We start from the raw sequence: 20,000 nt of genomic DNA, 5'->3' as shown, positions 1-20,000 counted from the left end.
GTTCGTCTGAAGAAGAAGATGGAGGCTGACCTGAATGAGATGGAGGTTCAGCTGGGACACGCCAACAGACAGGCGGCTGAGAGCCAAAGGATCATCCGACACCTGCAGACGCAGGTAACTGCAAATTAACCTCAAAACAAAATACTGAAGGTTTGTGATTCTTAAGCAGCTTTAATTGTGTTGTTATAATACGTCCTCTGAGCAGCAGACAGGCTGGGGCTAGCTGGTTAGCATGCTAACTTCAGTAGAACCAAAGAAGTGATTGAAATATAAGAAAACCAGTGTTAACCTGGTGATGTTTTCACCTCTGTAGACAGAACTTGATGAATGAAAGGATGAAGTGTGATGCTAAACCCACATTTCTGAAAGATTTGTAAGTAATTTGTTAGCAACTAATGCAAATGTTAGCTATGTTACAAGAGCAAAAACTTTCAAACACCTTTAAATCCATCCATCCATTGTCTTCCGTTTATCTGGGCTCGGGTCACGGAGGTAGTCTGCCAAGTAGGGTATCCCAAGCCTGATTGAAGGAGCCATGGTTCTACTCCGAGCTTCCAGATGTCTGAAATCCTCACCTCCTAAGTCTAATATTTAATTATTAAAAAAATGTGTTCCAGGTTAAAGAGCACCAGGTGGAGCTGGAGGATAAAGTCCATTTGACCCATCAGCTGAAAGAACAGATCCTCCTGTTGGAGCGACGCTGTTCTCTGATGACGGCGGAGGAGGAGGAGCTCCGTATGGTCCTTGAGCAGAACGACCGGGCCCGCAAGATGGCCGAACACGAGTTGCTGGAGGTCGTAGAGAGAGTGAACATGCTCTCCACACAGGTGAGATTCCCCTGAAGTTTGGTGTGAACTGGCTGATCGTCGATAAACTCACTGATTAACTCACAGCTTGATCGATCGGTGACTGATTTCATGTCGGCTTCCTGTTCCTTGTAGAACTCCGGTCTGATGAACCACAAGAAGAAGATGGAGGCTGATCTGTCTGTGCTGACAGGAGAGGTGGAAGAGGCCATACAGGAGAGGCGCAGCTCTGATGAGAAAGCAAAGAAGGCCATCACTGATGTCAGTACTGACTCATAACCTCTGACCTTTTACTTCTGACCAAACTAAAACTAACACAATCAGTTTTTTTCCTGTGTTTTCTTGTCGTCTCTTTTCTTCTTGATGGAATCAGTTGTTAAGTCGTACAGATCAACTGTCATGCTGCTGTAGAGAATTCTTGGAATGTATGTATATATGTATTTATGCAGTATATAGATGTACTGTATATGTATATGTTCCTCCAGGCAGCTCTGATGGCGGAGGAGCTGAAGAAGGAGCAGGACAGCAGCGGCATGTTGGAGAGAATGAAGAAGAACATGGAGTTGACAGTGAAAGGTACAAAAACGACACTAACGCTGCTAAAGACCCTTCGTCTCCTGATGTTCCTGCAGATGACAGATTTGTGTTTGACAGACCTGCAGGTGAAACTGGATGAGACGGAGCAGATGGCGCTGAAGGGAGGAAAGAAACAGCTTCACAAGCTGGAGACGAGAGTGAGTGATTACAAAAAAAATAATTCTGAGACGAACAGGAAGGAATAATTAAACATTATCAAAAAGGTTTTCATGTCTGTGAAGTACACAGCTAGAGTCAGTTATTAGCCTAGCTTAGCATAAATACTAGAAGCAGTTACACCGGACTAATGTCTGTCTTGCGTTAACGCTGGACGGTGGACGTGGCCAAAGCGTGTTGACCGTCATAAAGACAACATTCACAGTTTTAGGCTCGGAACACACAACATACAACAGCTTTCATTCTAATGTGCTATGCTAGCTGCCACTGCGATGCTAAACAGAAGTATACGGGAAATAAAACCACAACCAGATGAACACACACCAGGTTCATCAGCTGCCTCCTCTTCCACATTAACGGGATTTGATTGGCAAAAGCCTTGTGTGTTTCTTTAAACACATGAAAAGTTGAGCTCTTCTCAGCTATGCATTGTGAACAACACAATGCAACACAACACGATGCAACACAACACGATGCAACACAACAGACGTGGACTTCAGGCAGAGGGCGACTTGACTTATAACGTCAGTAAACATTCAGGAGTTTCTGTCTCAGTCTCTAGTTTCAAGTCTTCTTCAAACAGCTGATGTTCATTTAGTGAATTATGATCATTTAGAGTCAAACAGACCATAAAGCACCAGATGTATTGGGGGGTGGATAATGTGTGATTGACAGCTAGTACCGTCCAATGGGTGCAGGTGTCAGGTGTAGGTGGGCGTGCAGTGTCCGCAAACTCTCAGTCAGGCTCCACCCACTGCTCCTCCTTATATGGTAACTTCTGGTTACAAAAAAACAAAATGGCGCTGAACAAAATGTGAAACTGAGGCTTCAGAACAGCAGCTCACAAACCGATGGGTGACGTCACAGTGGAGACACTTAGCAAGTAACAGCTAACAGATGTAAACAGGGTCAATAAATCAAGTGACCTGTGTATTTGCAGGTGAGGGAGCTGCAGACGGAGCTGATGGTGGAGCAGAAGAAGAGTGACGATTATCAGAAAGGAGTCCGTCGCTACGAGAGAAGAGTCAAAGAGCTGACGTACCAGGTTCGATCCCCTGCTTCCCTCCTCGTCGTACAGACCTTCTGTTGGGTCTGTGGTGTTTACTGGTTTCTCTCTGTGTTCCTGCAGACGGAGGAGGACAGGAAGACTCTGCTCAGGATGCAGGAGCTGGTCGAGAAGCTCCAGACCAAAGTCAAGAGCTGCAAGAGACAAGCTGAGAACGCTGTGAGCGCTTTTATCATAATGTCGTCCTGTCAAAAGTCAAACACAATAAAAACACGAGGCAGAGCTGATTGTGAGTGTTAAGTTTTAACTGTTAATCCCAGCTGCTGTGGCTCTGTTTGTCCACCAGGAGGAGCAGGTGAGCGGTACCACGGTGCGTTTCAGGAAAGTCCAACACGAGCTGGACGACGCCGAGGAGAGAGCTGATATCGCAGAGACGACGGTCAACAAGCTGCGCATTCGAACCCGCGAACAGACCACCAAGGTCGCCGTGGTGAGTCGCACACTCAGCCGTTTAATTTTGTAGCTTCAAGAAAATGTTTTGCGTCCACGTCCTGTAAAGGTTGAGTGATTCTTATCTGCTGTGTTTCTCTGCAGATCACTGAATGAAGCTCCTCTGACTCTACAGACGCCATCGGTGTGTTTCTGGTGTTCGTGGCGTCTCTGATGTTTGATTGCTGTGTTTTCGTGTGATGTGTTTGTGTTGTATAATCCAGGATCACGACTTAAATCGGCATCATCTACTGATGACGTCCATGTCAGTCGGTTTCTATGATTCTCCACTGCAAAGCATTTGAGTGAACTGATTTGTACAGGAAGTGTCGAAGGCAGCGAGAACGTACGAGATCAGCAGCAGAGTCACGTTTACGGGTTTGTTGGGCACCAAGGTTTCAGCAGTGAGTTCACGCAGCTACAGATAAAGAACATGTGTCAGTCAGACCAGTGACTGTAAATATAGACAATATGACACCTCCCAAAAATTAAGTCAAACGATCTCGATCGTAAAATGGTAACGCCCATATTTTGGCTTCATTTTTGTTCAACAGGAGGAAGTAGAGACATGTCATTGATCATCTGTATGTATATATATATATATATATATATATATATATATATACAGTCATTTATCATCTGTATATACAGACATTGGTCAGGCCCTGTTCAAACCTGGTATCAACATAATTCTCAGGTGATCTTTTTATCATTATTTTCTGTCATGCAAAACATTTCGTACTTTGTTTCCATTGGCGAAGTTGTTGTTTTTAACCGACATGCAGCAGTGAATTAAATGAGAAGAAGAAGAAATCAAAACAACACAGACTGGTGTTTTCCAGTCAAACCAAATCAGTCAAGATGTTTGATTGTGATTTCTCTGTAGGCTTTTAGAAAGTTTGAGACTTCGTCAATAGAGACGACGTGTTTGTTGCAAACTGAACTTCCTCTTTCACAGAGGATGTCAGCAGGCGATCTTTAAGTGTGGCCACGTTAATGTGGACTGAGGCATCAAATCTCAATGCGTCCTCGAGTTACGACTTGTGGTTAGATAACCCGAGACACAAAACTGAAATAAAGCACCTTTAAATCTGAATTAAAGGTAGGGTTGGTCATTTCTTTTTATTTGTATAAATCCTCATCACGTTCCGATAGCATCAATAAATAAAGTTGTCTGAAAAAACTGTAAATGTCTGTGGCCCTCGCAGGACGGTAATAATCATTTCATTCAAACCGAATGAACTGATTGGCTGGCGTACCTGTCAGTCACTAGTTGGTGAGCGAGTCACGGAATAGTTTTCTAGCTTCTATCAGGCAGTGGGCGTTCCTGTGTTTTGGGGCGGAGCTTTGATGAGAGGGGGTGCAGTAAGTCGGTGAAACCTGCTGTTGCTTTTCCAGGATGTACAACCCCAGTTTGTGTTGTTGTATTGACCGTGAACCGGATTACTCTCTGGTGTTAGAATCTCTGTGGTGAACACACTGAGATCAAATCTGGTGATTAGCCTCTTGTAGCTTTTAGCTTCGAGTTGACTGTTCAGCTGCCAATAGAAAAGCAGGCAGCTGAAATAAAGAATAAATAAAAAGACAACACGAGAGCAGACACAGTCAGAGCAGCTGGAGAGGATCCTTCAGCAGCTGAAGAGCCTGATGTTCCTTCAGGAGGTGGAGACCAAACACTGAGATGAAAGAGAGGAAACACCACAATGTGTATCTGACGTCTGGATGTGAACGAATAAAGTTGTTACTAACAAATGAGTCACAACTACTTTATAAACCAGAGATACATCAGAAGTGAATCTATGAGTTTTCCTGTTTTCAGTCTGTACATCTGATCTGAATATTGACGTGTGGGTTTTACTCTAGTTGGTGATTTTTCTCAGTGTAGTAAAGAAAAAATAAAAAGGTTTGTGTCTGACGTCTTTAACTTCATTGTCTACAACACAGAACATCTCCACCTGTGACACACGACATGTTTCCATTTGTAAATCGCTGTTTTCAAACAAAAACTGAGAAGTGTGGATGTGATCACTTCTTACAGCTCCCTCTACAGGAAGTTACTGTTACTGTCGTCAGATTGATTGAGTGGGCCGATCATATTTTATTTTAATGGCACTTTTTTGTTTACTTCAGATTTAGTCAGTGAAGCCACATTCGTAGTCCTGGAAACTTCAAGGAACTAAAGGTTTTCTCCAGACTATATTTCCACTGTGGTGATTGAAATGGTGTAATCATCTCTCATACTTTACTCTGTGTTTCAAAATAGAGGCTGAAATTAAATGTCCCGCCCCAAAGGTTCCTGTACTCTGGGAAAGAACTTCCTCCAAGATCAGGAGGCTTTTTTCAGCAGTAGAAAACTTTATTTAGACCCGAGTTCCTCCAAAGATTCCTGGGTAAAGTTCCTATAGCAGACGTAAAGGTACAAAAAGGGCCGGAGGAGGTTTTTAGGGTCGAGCCTCTCTAAACCTCAACAGACGCAGTGACGTACGAACGCGTTTGTCTTTACGAAGCAGAGTTTAAAGAGAAAAAGGTTCAGTTTGGCATTCAACACTTTATTCACAAACTATAACCAATCACTGTTTCCACAGGTCAGTGGGTGAATGTACAGGTGTGTTAGATCAGTATCACTGGCTGCATCATCAAGTGTCACCATGAAACCTCCATTGGTCCGTTCATCCCTCCATCCTCCAATCAAAGTGCTCAGCAGTTTGTCCTTCAGTGTGTGTGTGTGTGTGTGTGTGTGTGTGTGTGTGTGCAAGTCGGTCCAGTCTCACTTGGCCCGGGTCCGAGTGCCCATCTTAAAAAAAAAAAACACACCTAAACATTTACAAATACATTCAAACACAACCAGGAGGTTTTTCCTAGATAGTTGTTAGACAGCAAATAGCACCGCAGAGCGAAATACATCTGAGGTTGGAATATAAAACTCTACAGACAGACAGCAGACGGGTTAGCTGCATTCACGCAGGAAGGAGGAGTCACGCTCAAACACTTTTACACTTAGAAAAATACACAATGTTGTGATGACGGCTGTGTGGTGTCGTGTTTCTTCTCCCTGTGGATCAACAACGAGCTCTGGTGGGATTTAATCGTAGAAAACATGAAATGAAACAATAACAAATTGTCGGAATTTTGGCATCAGTCAGTTGAAGGGTGAGAAACTCTAAAATCAAACGTAAAATCAAAACACAATAGAAGAGGAAATGAACCACAAGACGCGTCAGCATCGCACAATAACGTTGTTTTTGCAGATACATGAAACCAAAGCGTGACCTCGACACCACAAACCGTCGCTCGTCTCCGACAACAATCACCGATTCTGTAACCGTGACGTTACCATTGTTCTCAAACACGAAACCAACTCAAAACTCTAATGTGGATCCGTTCACACCTGTTCACACTTGTTTCTGGTGATCCAATCACAAGTGAGTCCGTCAGTTCACACCTGACGTTTCTCCACGTGATCAGATTTCACTTCCCCCGCAAATTGTGTTTTTGACCAGCAGGAGGCGGCAGTGCACTTCCTGTATCTAGTCTGACGGAAATTAATAGAAGAAATTAAAACAACACAGACTTGGTCGACTCCTTCGCGTTTTCCAGATCCAAGATCTTTGACGCATCTGTGAACTTCTGTTTTCAGCTTCTTGAATATTTCAGACATTGTGGACAACATTTTATGTGATTGGAGAATGTGAATAAGTACGATTTAGATAGTTTTTTTCTTTTACAGAGAAGTTAGCGGACCGTAGCTGTTCAGGGGCCAGAGGTGGTGGTGTAATCAGCCCATGACCAATCAGGCGTCTTCGTGGGCTGCTCAGACGGCGAAGGACGAACTGAGTCGTCTGGTTTGCATCACCAGCTCGTCCCGCCCTTATTAATGTTGCCTAGCAACAGAGCGGAAGTTGGACGCAATGAGAAGTTTTAGTGCCCCTTGGTTTTTTAACGTGTGTAATGTTCAGTTGAATTGAAGCCTGATACTTTGCCGTTATAACCTTTGATTTTTCGGGGATGAAAGGAGGCAGTTGAAGGAGCATTCAGAATGTTAGAGTCCCGCCGCTGTGACGTCATCGGTCTTCAAATGCAGCCGCTGAATAGAGACGCAGCTTTCGTTAACAGATCTTAGACTAACGCGCCATGCTAGCTGTCCACGCAAAGCTAAAGAGAAGAAGACAGGAAATAACCTCCAGGTCCTTGTGATGTTTGACATCAGACGGGACCTGAATTTGTTTCCACAGCAACTCAAGTAAATCACCACATTCAAATGAACAAGCAGCCTTTCAGTAAAGTCTGTGTTGCTGCGTTAGAGGAAACAACCATCGATATAAAGATGGACGACATGACAGCTCCCAAAAGTGAAGCCAAATCATCTGGATCGCCCCCTGGTGGCTGGCTGAAGTATAGGTCATAAACTCCGCCTCCTCCATGTTAGTAGGTGGGACATGGATCAAACTAAAAAGTCAAAATATTTGCACTTTATATATTTTAGTCTAATTTTTGTACAAAATGGAGTAGGTGTGTCGTCCATCTTTATTTACAGCATTTACCCAAAAACCACCGAGTCGGACGAGGTGACGTTTTTGTTTGTGCCGTGTTTTACTTTGTTCTTTTTGAGAACAATAATCTGCAAATCGATGGAGCTTGTTTCAATGATCCAAAAAGTTTCTCTTCTTTCTGCCACACCAGGAAATAAGCACCAGCAACAACAAGTGCTCCCCCCCACCCAGTGACAATCTATACACCTGCTGAACGGCATTCTGGGAAATGTAGAAATTTATAAAAAGTTGCATTAACAAAGAACGGGTAGAATTAACACTTTATCTGTAAATGCAGTCAGATGTTTAGATGGAATTTAACAGTGTAAAAGTATCCGAGGGGCAGATCTGATCCCGTTATTATGTATTTATACATTTATATATTCTTTATTTCCGATGACCAGATCTGTGTCTTACTTTAAGTTTTAATTCTCGCATCTTATTTTCTCTTCTTGTGTGAATCCAGTTTTTATTTTTTTACAGTTTTATTTTACATTTTCATTATTTATTTTTAACTCTGGATATTTCTGACCAGTGGTTTGTTTGAGGTGACGGCAGAAATTCAAAGTTAAAAATAAAGAAATGATTATAATTATTATAATAATAATCCGAGAAGACAACTGAACTGAGAAGGAACGATGTGATTGGACGGTGATGTTTGATGGTTAACACAAGTTAAAGAATTTTAAAAAATGTGATGATTGACAGTGAAAGAAATTTCCTCGAGTTTTCATTCACTGAACAGCTGTGACAACTTCTTGATGCAGTGACATCATCATGTAGTCCTCTTTTGATTGGCTCAGGAGACATTTCGAACTCCCAATGTCTTTAATCTTTTTTTGTCCTTGTTCTTTCTCTTGCTCCAAAATGTTCTCGTCGCCGTGTTGCATCTTGGGATCTGTAGCCAGTCACCAGAGGTTAGTACAACTGTCTGTCCCAGTCGGTCACCACGGTAACCACTGCTCAAGTTAATGGAAGAATAAAGAAAAAGAAGAAATGACATCACATTTACATGGCGGTGATGTCACAGTGTTGGACGTTTGTCTGCTTCTGTCTCCGTCGGAGTTTCACAACAAAAACAGGACGAACTGGTCCTTTATCGTCTTTACACGCTGTTAGAGACTAAATATGAACATGTCAAACAAATATGGCCGCTGGGAAGTCCCCTGAAGAGGAAGAGGAGGAAGGGGAATAGGAGGAAGAGGTGGAGGAGGAGGAGGAGGAGGAGGAGGAGGAGGAGGAGGAGGAGTGTTTGTTCTGTTTTCTATTTGTTTCAATTTTATTGGCCTCTAACGACTTGTCTTGAGTTTTCTCGTCTACTTCTCCGTCTCCTCCTCTTCATTACCATCCTCCTCATCCTCCTCAGAGCAGAGGTGGGGGGGCTGAGCAGGATGAGGAGCAGCAGCTGATGAAGAGGTGCGTTGTCGCGTCTCCCTGAGCAGCAGGGTGGGAGGGCCTAGCGATGTCACAGAAATGGCAGAAGCTGATTGGTTGAGGTCCCTGCTCCTTCAGGTTGCTGCAGGCGGGGCCAGGGCGCCTGCTCCAACCAATCAGGAGGCTCTTAACCCTTCCAGCCGTCCCAGATCGGACCACTGGGGACACACACACACACACACACACACACACACACACACACACACACACACACACACACACACACACACACACACACAGGGGTTAACGTTTGTTGATAGGAATGAGTGTGTGTCAGTACTCAGTGTGTTACAGAAGTTAAAAGAGAAACAAAGGAACATGCAGGAAGAAGAACTAACAAACACAAACTGAACCTGATTCATTAAACCCACTGATCGATTCTTATAATTAAATAATGGAATTAATTGAATTATTTCCCGACTCATGGATGGAGACAATTGGAACAGATGGCTTCACTTTTGGGAGCTGTTCCATCTTTTATTTACAGTCCATGGTGGACACACAAGACCCAGATGTAAAGTGACAGTGTCGACAATTTGTGACTGAATTCAGGTTCAGGTTCTGATTCAGGTTCAGGTTCAGGTTCAGGTTCAGGTTCAGGTTCAGGTTATAAGTTACTGAACAGAGGAAACTGTAAATGAGTGGGTTACATCAGCTGGAACCAGGTTATGATCACATGACCTGGTTCAAGGTTCAAACAGACGCAGCGTCACAGCAGCAAGAGGACGAGAGGACGAGAGGACGAGAGGACGACTCACAGGGTTCGAGATGATGAAGGTTTCTTGACTCTCGGCCACTTCCTTCTCTCAAACACCCTGATGCAACAGACACACACACTGTGTTACACACACACGCTCACAATCATTCACAACTCCACGACCTGCAGCCTTCAGCTCCATCAGGAAATCATGCAGCGCCCAGAGCAGGAAAACAGTGTGTGTGTACCTGTGTGTGTGTGTTTGTGTGTGTGTGTTTGTGTGTGTACCTGTAGTCATCAAAGCTGCCAGGTTCTCGTCCTTCTGCTGAGGAAACAATGTGATTGGTTAGTGAGCAGAGGCCACTTGTGATAGATTGTCTAGTCAAATCAGTGTTTGAATGTTTGTGTGTGTGTGTGTGTGTGTGTGTGTGTGTGTGTGTGTGTGTGTGTGTGTGTGTGTGTGTGTGTGTCGTACCCAGCTCCACTGAGCGTGTGCGAGGATTACACTGCTTGTGTCCCTTGCAGCCTCTGAGTTCCATCAGCTGAACGTGGAGCTGGTTGAGAACCGTCCGATCTAAAGAGCTGACGGCGTTGATCAGCAGAGAGAGAGAGAGAGCGTCCATTTTCAGTTTGCAGAAATGTGTGTGTGTGTGCGTGTGTTATTGTGTGTGTGTGTGTGTGTGTGTACCTGGTATGGGTCTATGTTGAGGTCGAAATACTCCAGGAAGCCGGTGGCAAACTCACAGAACAGGAAGTTGTGCGTCTCGTTGATGGTCCTCAGACACCAGTAAGTGTTGTTGTTGGCGCTGGTGCATGCGCAGAAAGAACCCACTGCAACACACACAGACACACACACACACACACACACACACACACACACACACACACACACACACACACCAACAAAAACAGCTGATTCAATATATTATTGCTACTAATAATTGTGTTGCTATGTGCAATGTTTGTGTGTATGTATGTGTATGTGTGTCTGTCGTACGTGTCCAGTAGGGGGCAGTGTGCCAGTGCTGGTTGTCATGTGTGAAGCACGTGAGTCCAGGCATCGAACACGTGTCGTTGTTCTTGATCCTCTTGATAATTTTCCTCATCTTCTTCCTCCTCTTCTGCTCCTTCAGAAGCCACGCCTTCTTGTCCCGACCCCCGCCCTTCCTGCACACACACACACACACACACACACACACACACACACACACACACACACACACACACACACACACACACACACACACACACACACACAGATGATCAGCTTCTTAAGAATCACATTTAGTTTTCAGTCTTTATTGACAGATCAGCAGGTCCGTCACGCTGAGGCCTGTCAATCATCTGATCAGCTGACGTCTTGGTCTCACCTGAACGGGTGAAGGCCGCCGCCGCGGTACCTCAGCTTGTTCTTCAGTTTGGATTTATACCTGAAAATCATACAAACATCACAGAGTGTGTCTGTGTCGTCTGTGTGTACATGTCGCTGTCACACTGTGTGGTGTGAGTGTGTCATTTCACTCACAGGTATTTATTACAGTCACACTCCAGGGGCGGGCCTTCTTCAGGTGACCTCTGACCTCTCTGAGGTTCTTTATCTTCGTCTGCAGGGTCTCAATCTGAGAGAGAGAGAGAGCGAGAGAGCGCGAGAGAGAGAGAGAGAGAGAGAGAGAGGTGAGAGAGAGAGCGAGAGAGCGAGAGAGAGAGAGAGAGAGAGCGAGAGAGAGAGAGAGACAGAGCGAGAGAGAGAGAGAGAGAGAGAGAGAGAGAGAGAGAGAGAGAGAGAGAGACAGAGCGAGAGAGAGAGAGAGAGAGAGAGAGAGAGACAGAGCGAGAGAGAGAGAGAGAGAGAGAGAGAGAGAGAGAGAGAGAGAGAGAGAGAGAGAGAGAGAGAGAGAGAGAGAGAGAGAGAGAGAGAGAGAGAGACAGAGAGAGAGAGAGAGAGAGAGCGAGAGAGAGAGAGAGAGAGAGAGAGAGAGAGAGAAGTTTTAAAACCAAATCGACATACGTCGACTGGTCATGTGACGTAAACAGGAAGTAGATTGTCTCTACAGTTGGTTGCTTAGTAACAGAAACTCCTCTGATGGAGGAACAGTGATGGTGAAGAGTCAGAGCACGGATTTATTTTCTGTGAAAGTGTTAGCGACACTTTGTGTTCAGTAAAACGACTTGTGTGAGTTGTGTTACCTCGTGGTCGATGTGCAGCTTGTGATCCTTCCAGGCCTGAAGAGACTGATAAACTCCGGTGTCACACTTCACTGAGGCGTTGGACAGAATCAAACATCTGCAGGAAAACCACAGGAACATTAAATCCACATGATTCAAAGCTTCAGTTTCACATCAGGTGACGTTTGTCATTCACACTGACTCACACACGACAAAGTGAACTTTAATTATCTGCTACAACTTTCACTTCATATCACGAGCGACTGCAGCAGCAGGTTAACGTACAAACTCACCTGTGAGTGACTTTGATGGAGTTGGGCGGGACCACAACACCAGGGGCCCCTCCCATTCCGCTGAACTCGTCCTCAGACTCGTCTGACCCGCCCACCAGACTGTGGTTACCAGGGTAACTGTTCACCATGGATATGGACCGAGTGTAACGGTTCCTGGAGTAACTCTTCAGGGCTTTGAACTCTGAGACGTACACACACACACACACACACACACACACACACACACACACACACACACACACACACACACATACTCATTTTATAATCCATCAAAAGCTCTTTGATCTTCTCCTGCAGAGTTTCGAAGATACACAAATTTCAAAAAGGCGCTGCATTTTTTTAAACATCTAAATTTTTAAAAATTTTTATTGTTGTTTTAATTACCAGTTTAAAAAAAATCAAATATTAATTTTATTTTTATTTTCCTTACATTAACAGTTTCTCTTCTTTTCAATCACTGAGATGATGCAGTTCTGACATCAGACACTAGAGGGCAGCCTCACACCAGGAAATCACTGGTTGACACACTTAATATCACTACACAACATATTACTTATTGTTATAGTTATAATAATAATATTTATAATAATAATAATAATAATCATTATTATATGAATTGTTAACATCTTTACATCTATAATTATCTCTCTTATTGTTTTCATGATAACAACCAGCCAGTCACGTTAACACTCACTTTTCTTGGAGAAGAAAGGTTTGTTGTTGAACGGCCTCATGATGGAGGGTCGCGGGTTCAGAGGTCGAAGGTCACGGAAGTCACAGTCACAAGCTTCTGAGTTGCGATGGTACAGCTGAGACTTGATGCTGATTGGCCGCTGATGATCAGTCACACCCCTCTGGAAGCTCTTTGCTCCTCCCCCTTCGCTCTTACACTTGAAGAGTCGTAGTTTACCCGTAGCGTCCTCCACACACTGCCACTTCTACACACACACACGCGCACACACACACACACACACACACACACACACACACACACACACACACGCGCACGGTTTCATGTCAATCATCAGGCTAATTATTGTGTAAGGGCTCATTTATGCTTCGTGTTGTAGATACATACATTTCAACAAATAATTCACCGCCCACATGTCGCGATGGATTTAATGACCTCGCAGACAAACTGCTCTTTGCCTCTCTCTTAAGAGGAACGTTATCACAACCTCCAACACCTCCGCCATGTTTGTTGTTGTCAGAAAGTCTGGACTCTGCGCTGCCCTCTAGTGGACGTATTGCTCAACAACCATGCCAACGTAGCAGATTAATTCTGAACGTTGTGAAGCCAAATTCTAAACATGTTTTTCCTTCAGTGGATTGAAACTCTGGGATGAACTTGAATGCACCATCGGAGGGGAACAGCGCCCCCCAGCAGCACATCACCTCTGAGCACCAGCGTCTGATGTTTAGGTTTAACTCCGAGCTGCTGATGTTGTTGTCATCAGGTCTGAGCTCTGTGTGCACGTGGCAGACACACACACTGTTTGTGTTGTCGCCCTGCAGTTGTTCATTAACAGGAGCTGAATGAGTTTCTCCTGTTGCCCACAGTTATTAAAGAGAGACAAATATCTGGATCGTTAATCACACACACAGACACACACACACACACACACACACACACACACACACACACACACACACACACACACACACACACACACACACACACACACACACACACACACACACACTTCTCTACAGGCTGTTTATCAGAGCCATCCAGCAGCGTCACCGTCACTAAGAGACTAATCAACTGCCTAAAGGGATTTTTCGACAATTGTAATTAACCTCGAACAAGCATAACACACACATACACACATACACACACATACACACACATACACACATACACACACAGTTCGGGGAATGTCTGGGAGAAAGTTTGCGTCGTGCGACTGATTCTCGTCTCCTCCTCCTCGTCGTTACTGCTGTTACTGTATCTGTGGGATCACATCTGGTTCTCATCTCTCAGACAGAAGCCTCTGATCCTCTCCTCTGTTTCCTTTGAGTCTCCTTCTGTTTATCATCACCACAGTTTTCCTACATGTCTTCCAGAGAAGCTCTTCACTGAGGATCGTTCAACAACAACAGGAAACTCCTCGTTCAGCCACGTTCAGTCGTTACTAACGTCTGAAAACTGCGTGAACATGAAATCAATGTTTCTTTAAGTAAATTGTGAATGAGGAGAATAACATGATTAGAAACAAGTTCAGGATGTAAATGAATTGGATCTGGAGTCAAAGGATCGGTAAAAGAAGTAATCTAAAGAAAAGTAACTGTAGTTAAAATTTAAATTGAGAGTAAAGTCATAAGATCAAGAGTAAAGTAATCAGATACATACTAAAAAGAAGTAATACGATCAGAAGGAGTAAAGTAATAGGATCTGAAGTAATAGTATCATGAGTAGTACTCCAGTAGTAGTAATAAAGTATTTCTTGTGTTACTGTACCTGTCCAGTCTGCTGACAGGGCGTCTGGTACTCGGCTCTCTGACACAGATCTTTTACTCGCTGGTGTTTGGGCAGGAAGTTTTCCTCCTGTGTCACTTCCTTTCCCTCCACTCGCTGGTGGAGCAACTTCCTGTTAACGGAGCAAAATATAATTTATATAAAGTCATTGATCGTATTTATATACAGACGCTGGTCGTCTTTATATACAGATATTTACCCTCTCTCCACCAGAAATGAATCTCTCCACACCTTCGTCTTTTTGTTCACTTGAAACCTGGAGAAGTAGAAGAAGTAATTTAACAATGTTTATCAAAGTTAATTTCTGGTTGTGGCTCAACTCTCTGTCACATGTGTTCATTTATATCTATATCTATAGATATAGATATATCTGCCTCCTCATGAAACGCCTGTCTCCATCTTGTTGTTTTTAACTCTTCAGGAATAAGTCTCCCCTGCTGCAGATGAAACAGCAGCTTTTCACCACAGTGGAAACAACTGCAGGACTTTTTCCACCCGTCCTCACATTGAAAATCTGTCTTTGTAAAAACGAATGGAAAACTGGCATTTAAAATCAACCTGAAAAATAGAAGTACAGCCCTGCAGTCGTATGCCAACGCCAACCAGTTCAGTTTCATGGGTCCAGGCGACAACTGGTCAGATTTCCTGGAGGTTTTCCTGAGATATTGTTTTCACAAGGTCACGGAAACTTTGACCTTTGATCTCCCACCACCCAAATCCAAGCAGCTCATTGTTTAGAGAAAGTCCTTCACGGTGTTCTTGAGATAATGTGTTCACAAGAAGAACGGAACGGGCGACCTGAGGCACTGAGGCATGAAGACAAAGTCTGGATCGCAACATGTCTTTTCTATATAACACATCTCTGTCTTTCATTAAGAATAAAGACTTTTACTTTGACAGCAGTCTGGTGTGAAGACTCTTATTTTGACAGCTCGTCTCATGGTTATCCTGTTCGATAGGACTTTCTGACCTTCGCCTTCGCCTCTTCTGTGATCATAATAAATATTCATTTGTTTCCCTTCAGGCGAAGCAGATGCTTCTGTGTGTTTGTGACCGGCTGCGCAGCCAGGTGTTTAGATGAGGTCGTTACAGCTGAGAGACGCCGGTGATTTACATACTGGTGATGTTCCTGTTCAACGAGTCTCTGACCTTCAACAAGCTGCTTATCACATCACTGTCACTGTGTCGAGGAGGAAACACACAGTGAAGAACTCATTCTACTTTTATCTCTGCCATTTAAAATTCTAAGTTACTAGAATTTTCATAAAAAGTTCTAGGAGCCACACTTTTCACCAAGCAGAGTTAAAATACAACCAAAGCTCCGAGTTTCTTCTCGGATGCTGAACGCTGATGTTTCCTGTCGTGAGCGGGTGATGGTCGCTCGCCACGAGCTTCAGCCGTCGTTTGAGTTTACTGTGGTTTTCTGCATCTTCGCAATAAATCAAAGACGTTTCCTCCTTTTATTCTTTAATTTAAACTTTAATATCTTGTTTTTATTCTTTTAACTTCTTTTATTGCTACTGTGCACTTTGAATCACCTTGTGTTAATTGTCTGTTCAATACAGACATGTCTTTTTAATAATTTACCTTGTGTCTCAGTGGTGCTTTCTAAATAAACCTGCCTTTCCCTGCACTGGATTCCAAGGCTCTTATTTGTGTGTGTGTGTGTGTGTGTGTGTGTGTGTGTGTGTGTGTGTGTGTGTGTGTGTGTCTGTGTGTGTGTACCTGTTGGCAGGTTTGTCAGTGTCCAGTAGAGACAGTATCGACTTCCCGTCCATGTCTGGAGGAGTGTCGAGGCCGGCGATGTCCAGGATGGTCGGAGCGAGATCGATGTTCAGCACCATGTGAGGGTTACTGACACACACACACACACACACACACACACACACACACACACACACACACACACACACACACACACACACACACACACAGATAAACAATAGAACATATACTTCCTGTTGATAGAGTTTTATCAGCTTCTATATATATATATATATATATATGTAAATTTGTGTCAAATTTGATAAATTCCCTTAAGAAAGCGACAGACAGATGTAAAACATAACGCCTCTGGCCACTAGGTGTCGCTGGTGTGGAGGAGTGACAAAGAGTTAAATCATATTAAAACCACATGTAATGTTTGTAGTGAACAGTTTAAAATGAATCAGTGTCAGGTGATGAATTCATATTTGTAGAACAGGTGTTGTTTTGTAACGACCTTTATGTTGATGTTGAGAAGGAAAAACAGTTTCCTCTGTGAACTCATGATCACCTCGTGGAACAGCTCTGACTCTGCTAATCTACTTTACCACAAATAAACACACTGCTGTGTGTGTGTGTGTGTGTGTGTGTGTGTGTGTGTGTGTGTGTGTGTGTGCACGCTCACATGCTGCCTTGCTCCACGTTCGGTCCTCTGATGTAGAACGGGACCCTGATGTCAAACTCGTACGGCATGGATTTACCTGCAGACACAGAGAGGAAGTGAAGCACGTTTACGTTTACTCTTAACCAATCACAGGATGTCTGTTCACATACAGCTCTAATAATGTGATATTTAATATATATATGATAAATAATGACACAAATATGTCATTTTCACCGTCACATGAAAGGAGTTCGATCACATGACGGTGAAACGCATCGTCTTGATTAAAACTACAGATTTCTGCAGGTTTGAAAATATAATGACAGAACAAAACTCATCTAAAGATAAAACACAGGTCTGATGATTTTGTTTTAATGTGAAACTCGTTATTACTGTTTCCTGCTCTGAGAAGTTTCTCATTCTTCTTCTCATTCATCTACTTTTCGGAGTTTCTCACCTTTGACGAGGCCAAACTGTCCGATGTGGTAGCCGTGATCCGACGTGTAGATGATGTAGGTGTTTTCCAACTCACCCGTCTCCACCAGCATGTTGTACAGCTGAGGACAGAACAATAAGAGACACTTTAACTTCTTCTGTAAGAGAAACTACAAACAGTTTCAGTCCCTCCAGATGTTTCTGACATGTTACATTCACAATGATATGATGTCACTGTGACTTTTGACCTTTGACCTCTTACATCTAATCAGTTAATCTTTGAGTCCAAGTGACAACTGGTCAAAATATGAAGAAAGTCCCTAAAGACAGACTTGAGATCATGTTTGTACCAAATTTAAAGAAATGTCCTCGAGGCGTCCTCAAGATAACGAGTTCACATGAATGGGACGGATGGACAGCCTAAGTGTGTGTGTGTGTGTGTGTGTGTGTGTGTGTGTGTGTGTGTGTGTGTGTGTGTGTGTGTGTGTGTGTGTGTGTGTGTCCGTCTACCTTTTCCATGCTGTCGTCCACAGACAGAAGCGTCTGCAGTCGTTTCCTCTGCAGCATGTTGGTGAACTCCATGTGGATCGGCTTCATGGCACCAGTGTAACGCATGATCCAGTGCTTGTCTTGGTTCGGAGCGTAGTTATAACTGGGAGTTCTGGAGAAACGAGGGAGGACAGGGACACGAGGACAAAGGTCAGTATATGTTTCTGAAAAGTTTGTTTTATTATCGTCAGAAATCTGTGAGAGACACAACAGACGTCTTCACGTCACCATGTGACACCGTGGTTTTCTCCCTTTAGTCGACTGGACCTGACTGAATCCAAACTTACAGGACTTTTCATCAACTGGATCAAACCAGTCCGGAGGTTCATCGTTCTGCTCAGAGTGAGTGTGACACGGGTCAAGGTTCGAAATCAACACAGGTAAAGTTTAAACTGCACATGAGACTCTAAAGACTCAATCTCCCTTTAAAAGAGACACTTTAAACCTTACGTTAACCTAAACCTAACGCTAACCTAAACCTAACGTTAACCTAAACCTAACGTTAACCTAAACCTAACAACCTAAACCAACGTTAACCTAAACCTAAACCTAACCTAAACCTAACGTTAACCTAAACCTAACGTTAACCTAAACCTAAACCTAACGTTAACCTAAACCTAAACCTAACGTTAACCTAAACCTAACGTTAACCTAAACCTAAACCTAACGTTAACCTCACTTTAACCTAAACGTCAGGGTTAGGGTTACCCGACAGTAAACTTAAACCTAACAATACCTGAATGATAACTTAATCCAAAACTTAGCCGACCCTAAACCTAAAACATCTCCTCACATCAAAATATAATTAAAAACATTTGAGACTTTTTGATTATGTCCCCATAAGGAGGACACGTCCCCATAATGTGAGTGTGTAACGGGTCCCCACAGTGTCAGTAATACCTGGACCCCACACACAGCGTGGATAATGAATAAGTCCGTCACACGACTCGTTCGCTCGTCTCCTCGCTGCTCAGCAGCTACATAATTCAACTTCTGCATCGGGACAGAAATAACCTGAAACGTGAATCTGAGCTCTGCAGCTTCACTTCCTCCTGACTGAACATCTGGAAACATCTGCATCTGCCTCGCTCACTGCGAACATCACATCATCAGGAAAACTTTATTCATCCTGACAGCTGAACGGACGACGACAGGACGGAGACACGTCATGATGTCACTGCTTTTATAGCCTGAGATCATTTACACAGGAGAATATGTATAAAACACAAACACTCCCCAACCAATAGATGGAGTGATGACACATGCCCCGCCCTCCTGAGGGTGCGTTAGCTTCACTTCTTTGAGAGTTTCGTACATGTGGTTATTTTTAACGGGTTTAATGCAGTAATGTCATCGACAGCTTTATTATTACAGCTGCTCCCTGTTTGCGTGACTGAAGGAAGAAACTCAATCAAGTCTAAATTCAACATATATCTTCAGAATACTGCACAAATCTGATTCTGATTCTTTTCATCCAGAAAATGTTTTTGTCGTCGGGTTTGTGCTGTTCACCAGAATCAACCATAACCTGTGACACACGTGATCCACAAACACGATGATACGAGTTTGAATCAGGAAAACTCGTCTGTGCTGGAAGATAAATCTCATTCAACAGTGAGACGTCGATCACACAGCTTCGAGTGCTCAGACCCTCCGTGAGTTCCCTGAGGAGGGATTTACTGTCTGTTCGAGTATTTACAGACATAAATAGAAAAACCTTCACAGAAAGCCTGGTGAGCTGAAATGGGATTTGTGTGGTTTCTCTCTTCGTCTGTCTGTCTGTCTGTCTGTCTGTCTGTCTGTCTGTCTGTCTGTCTCTGTCTGTCTGTCTGTCTGTCTGTCTGTCTGTCTGTCTGTCTCTCTGTCTGTCTCTCTGTCTGTCTGTCTGTCTGTCTGTCTGTCTGTCTGTCTCTCTCTCTGTCTGTCTGTCTGTCTGTCTGTCTGTCTGTCTGTCTGTCTGTCTGTCTGTCTGCCTCTCTCTGTCTGTCTGTCTGTC

General features: G+C 43.7%; 2 protein-coding genes across 3 annotated transcripts in view; one reads left to right on the top strand and one right to left on the bottom strand.

Moving 5' to 3' along the window:
- Positions 1–4,969, top strand: part of LOC118111481 (myosin-7-like) — a 22,201-nt gene extending 17,232 nt beyond the window's left edge. Inside the window, exons 38-46 of one of the 2 annotated variants that reach the window (XM_047340361.1) lie at positions 1–114; positions 618–827; positions 942–1,067; positions 1,292–1,382; positions 1,461–1,540; positions 2,500–2,604; positions 2,689–2,784; positions 2,912–3,055; positions 3,160–4,969. The exon at positions 1–114 is cut by the window's left edge and continues 73 nt beyond it. In XM_047340361.1, the coding sequence (XP_047196317.1) occupies positions 1–114; positions 618–827; positions 942–1,067; positions 1,292–1,382; positions 1,461–1,540; positions 2,500–2,604; positions 2,689–2,784; positions 2,912–3,055; positions 3,160–3,171 (978 nt within the window). In that variant the 3' untranslated portion in view covers positions 3,172–4,969. Of the gene's footprint in view, positions 115–617; positions 828–941; positions 1,068–1,291; positions 1,383–1,460; positions 1,541–2,499; positions 2,785–2,911; positions 3,056–3,159 lie in introns of both variants that reach the window. The other variant, XM_047340360.1, reaches the window with a different exon arrangement.
- A 618-nt stretch (positions 4,970–5,587) lies between these two features.
- Positions 5,588–20,000, bottom strand: part of sulf2b (sulfatase 2b) — a 49,016-nt gene continuing 34,603 nt past the window's right edge. Inside the window, 18 exon segments of the mRNA XM_035160111.2 lie at positions 5,588–9,175; positions 9,776–9,832; positions 10,003–10,039; positions 10,190–10,313; positions 10,403–10,545; positions 10,712–10,881; positions 11,085–11,144; positions 11,240–11,264; positions 11,267–11,333; positions 11,902–11,998; positions 12,174–12,354; positions 12,868–13,111; positions 14,635–14,764; positions 14,852–14,908; positions 16,378–16,506; positions 17,042–17,117; positions 17,478–17,577; positions 17,966–18,116. Coding sequence (XP_035016002.2) covers positions 9,145–9,175; positions 9,776–9,832; positions 10,003–10,039; positions 10,190–10,313; positions 10,403–10,545; positions 10,712–10,881; positions 11,085–11,144; positions 11,240–11,264; positions 11,267–11,333; positions 11,902–11,998; positions 12,174–12,354; positions 12,868–13,111; positions 14,635–14,764; positions 14,852–14,908; positions 16,378–16,506; positions 17,042–17,117; positions 17,478–17,577; positions 17,966–18,116 — 1,879 coding nt within the window. The 3' untranslated portion in view covers positions 5,588–9,144.

This window comes from Hippoglossus stenolepis, chromosome 6 (assembly GCF_022539355.2).
Source record: "Hippoglossus stenolepis isolate QCI-W04-F060 chromosome 6, HSTE1.2, whole genome shotgun sequence".
Classification (NCBI taxonomy): domain Eukaryota; kingdom Metazoa; phylum Chordata; class Actinopteri; order Pleuronectiformes; family Pleuronectidae; genus Hippoglossus; species Hippoglossus stenolepis.
This window is presented reverse-complemented; position numbering and strand designations above follow the sequence as displayed.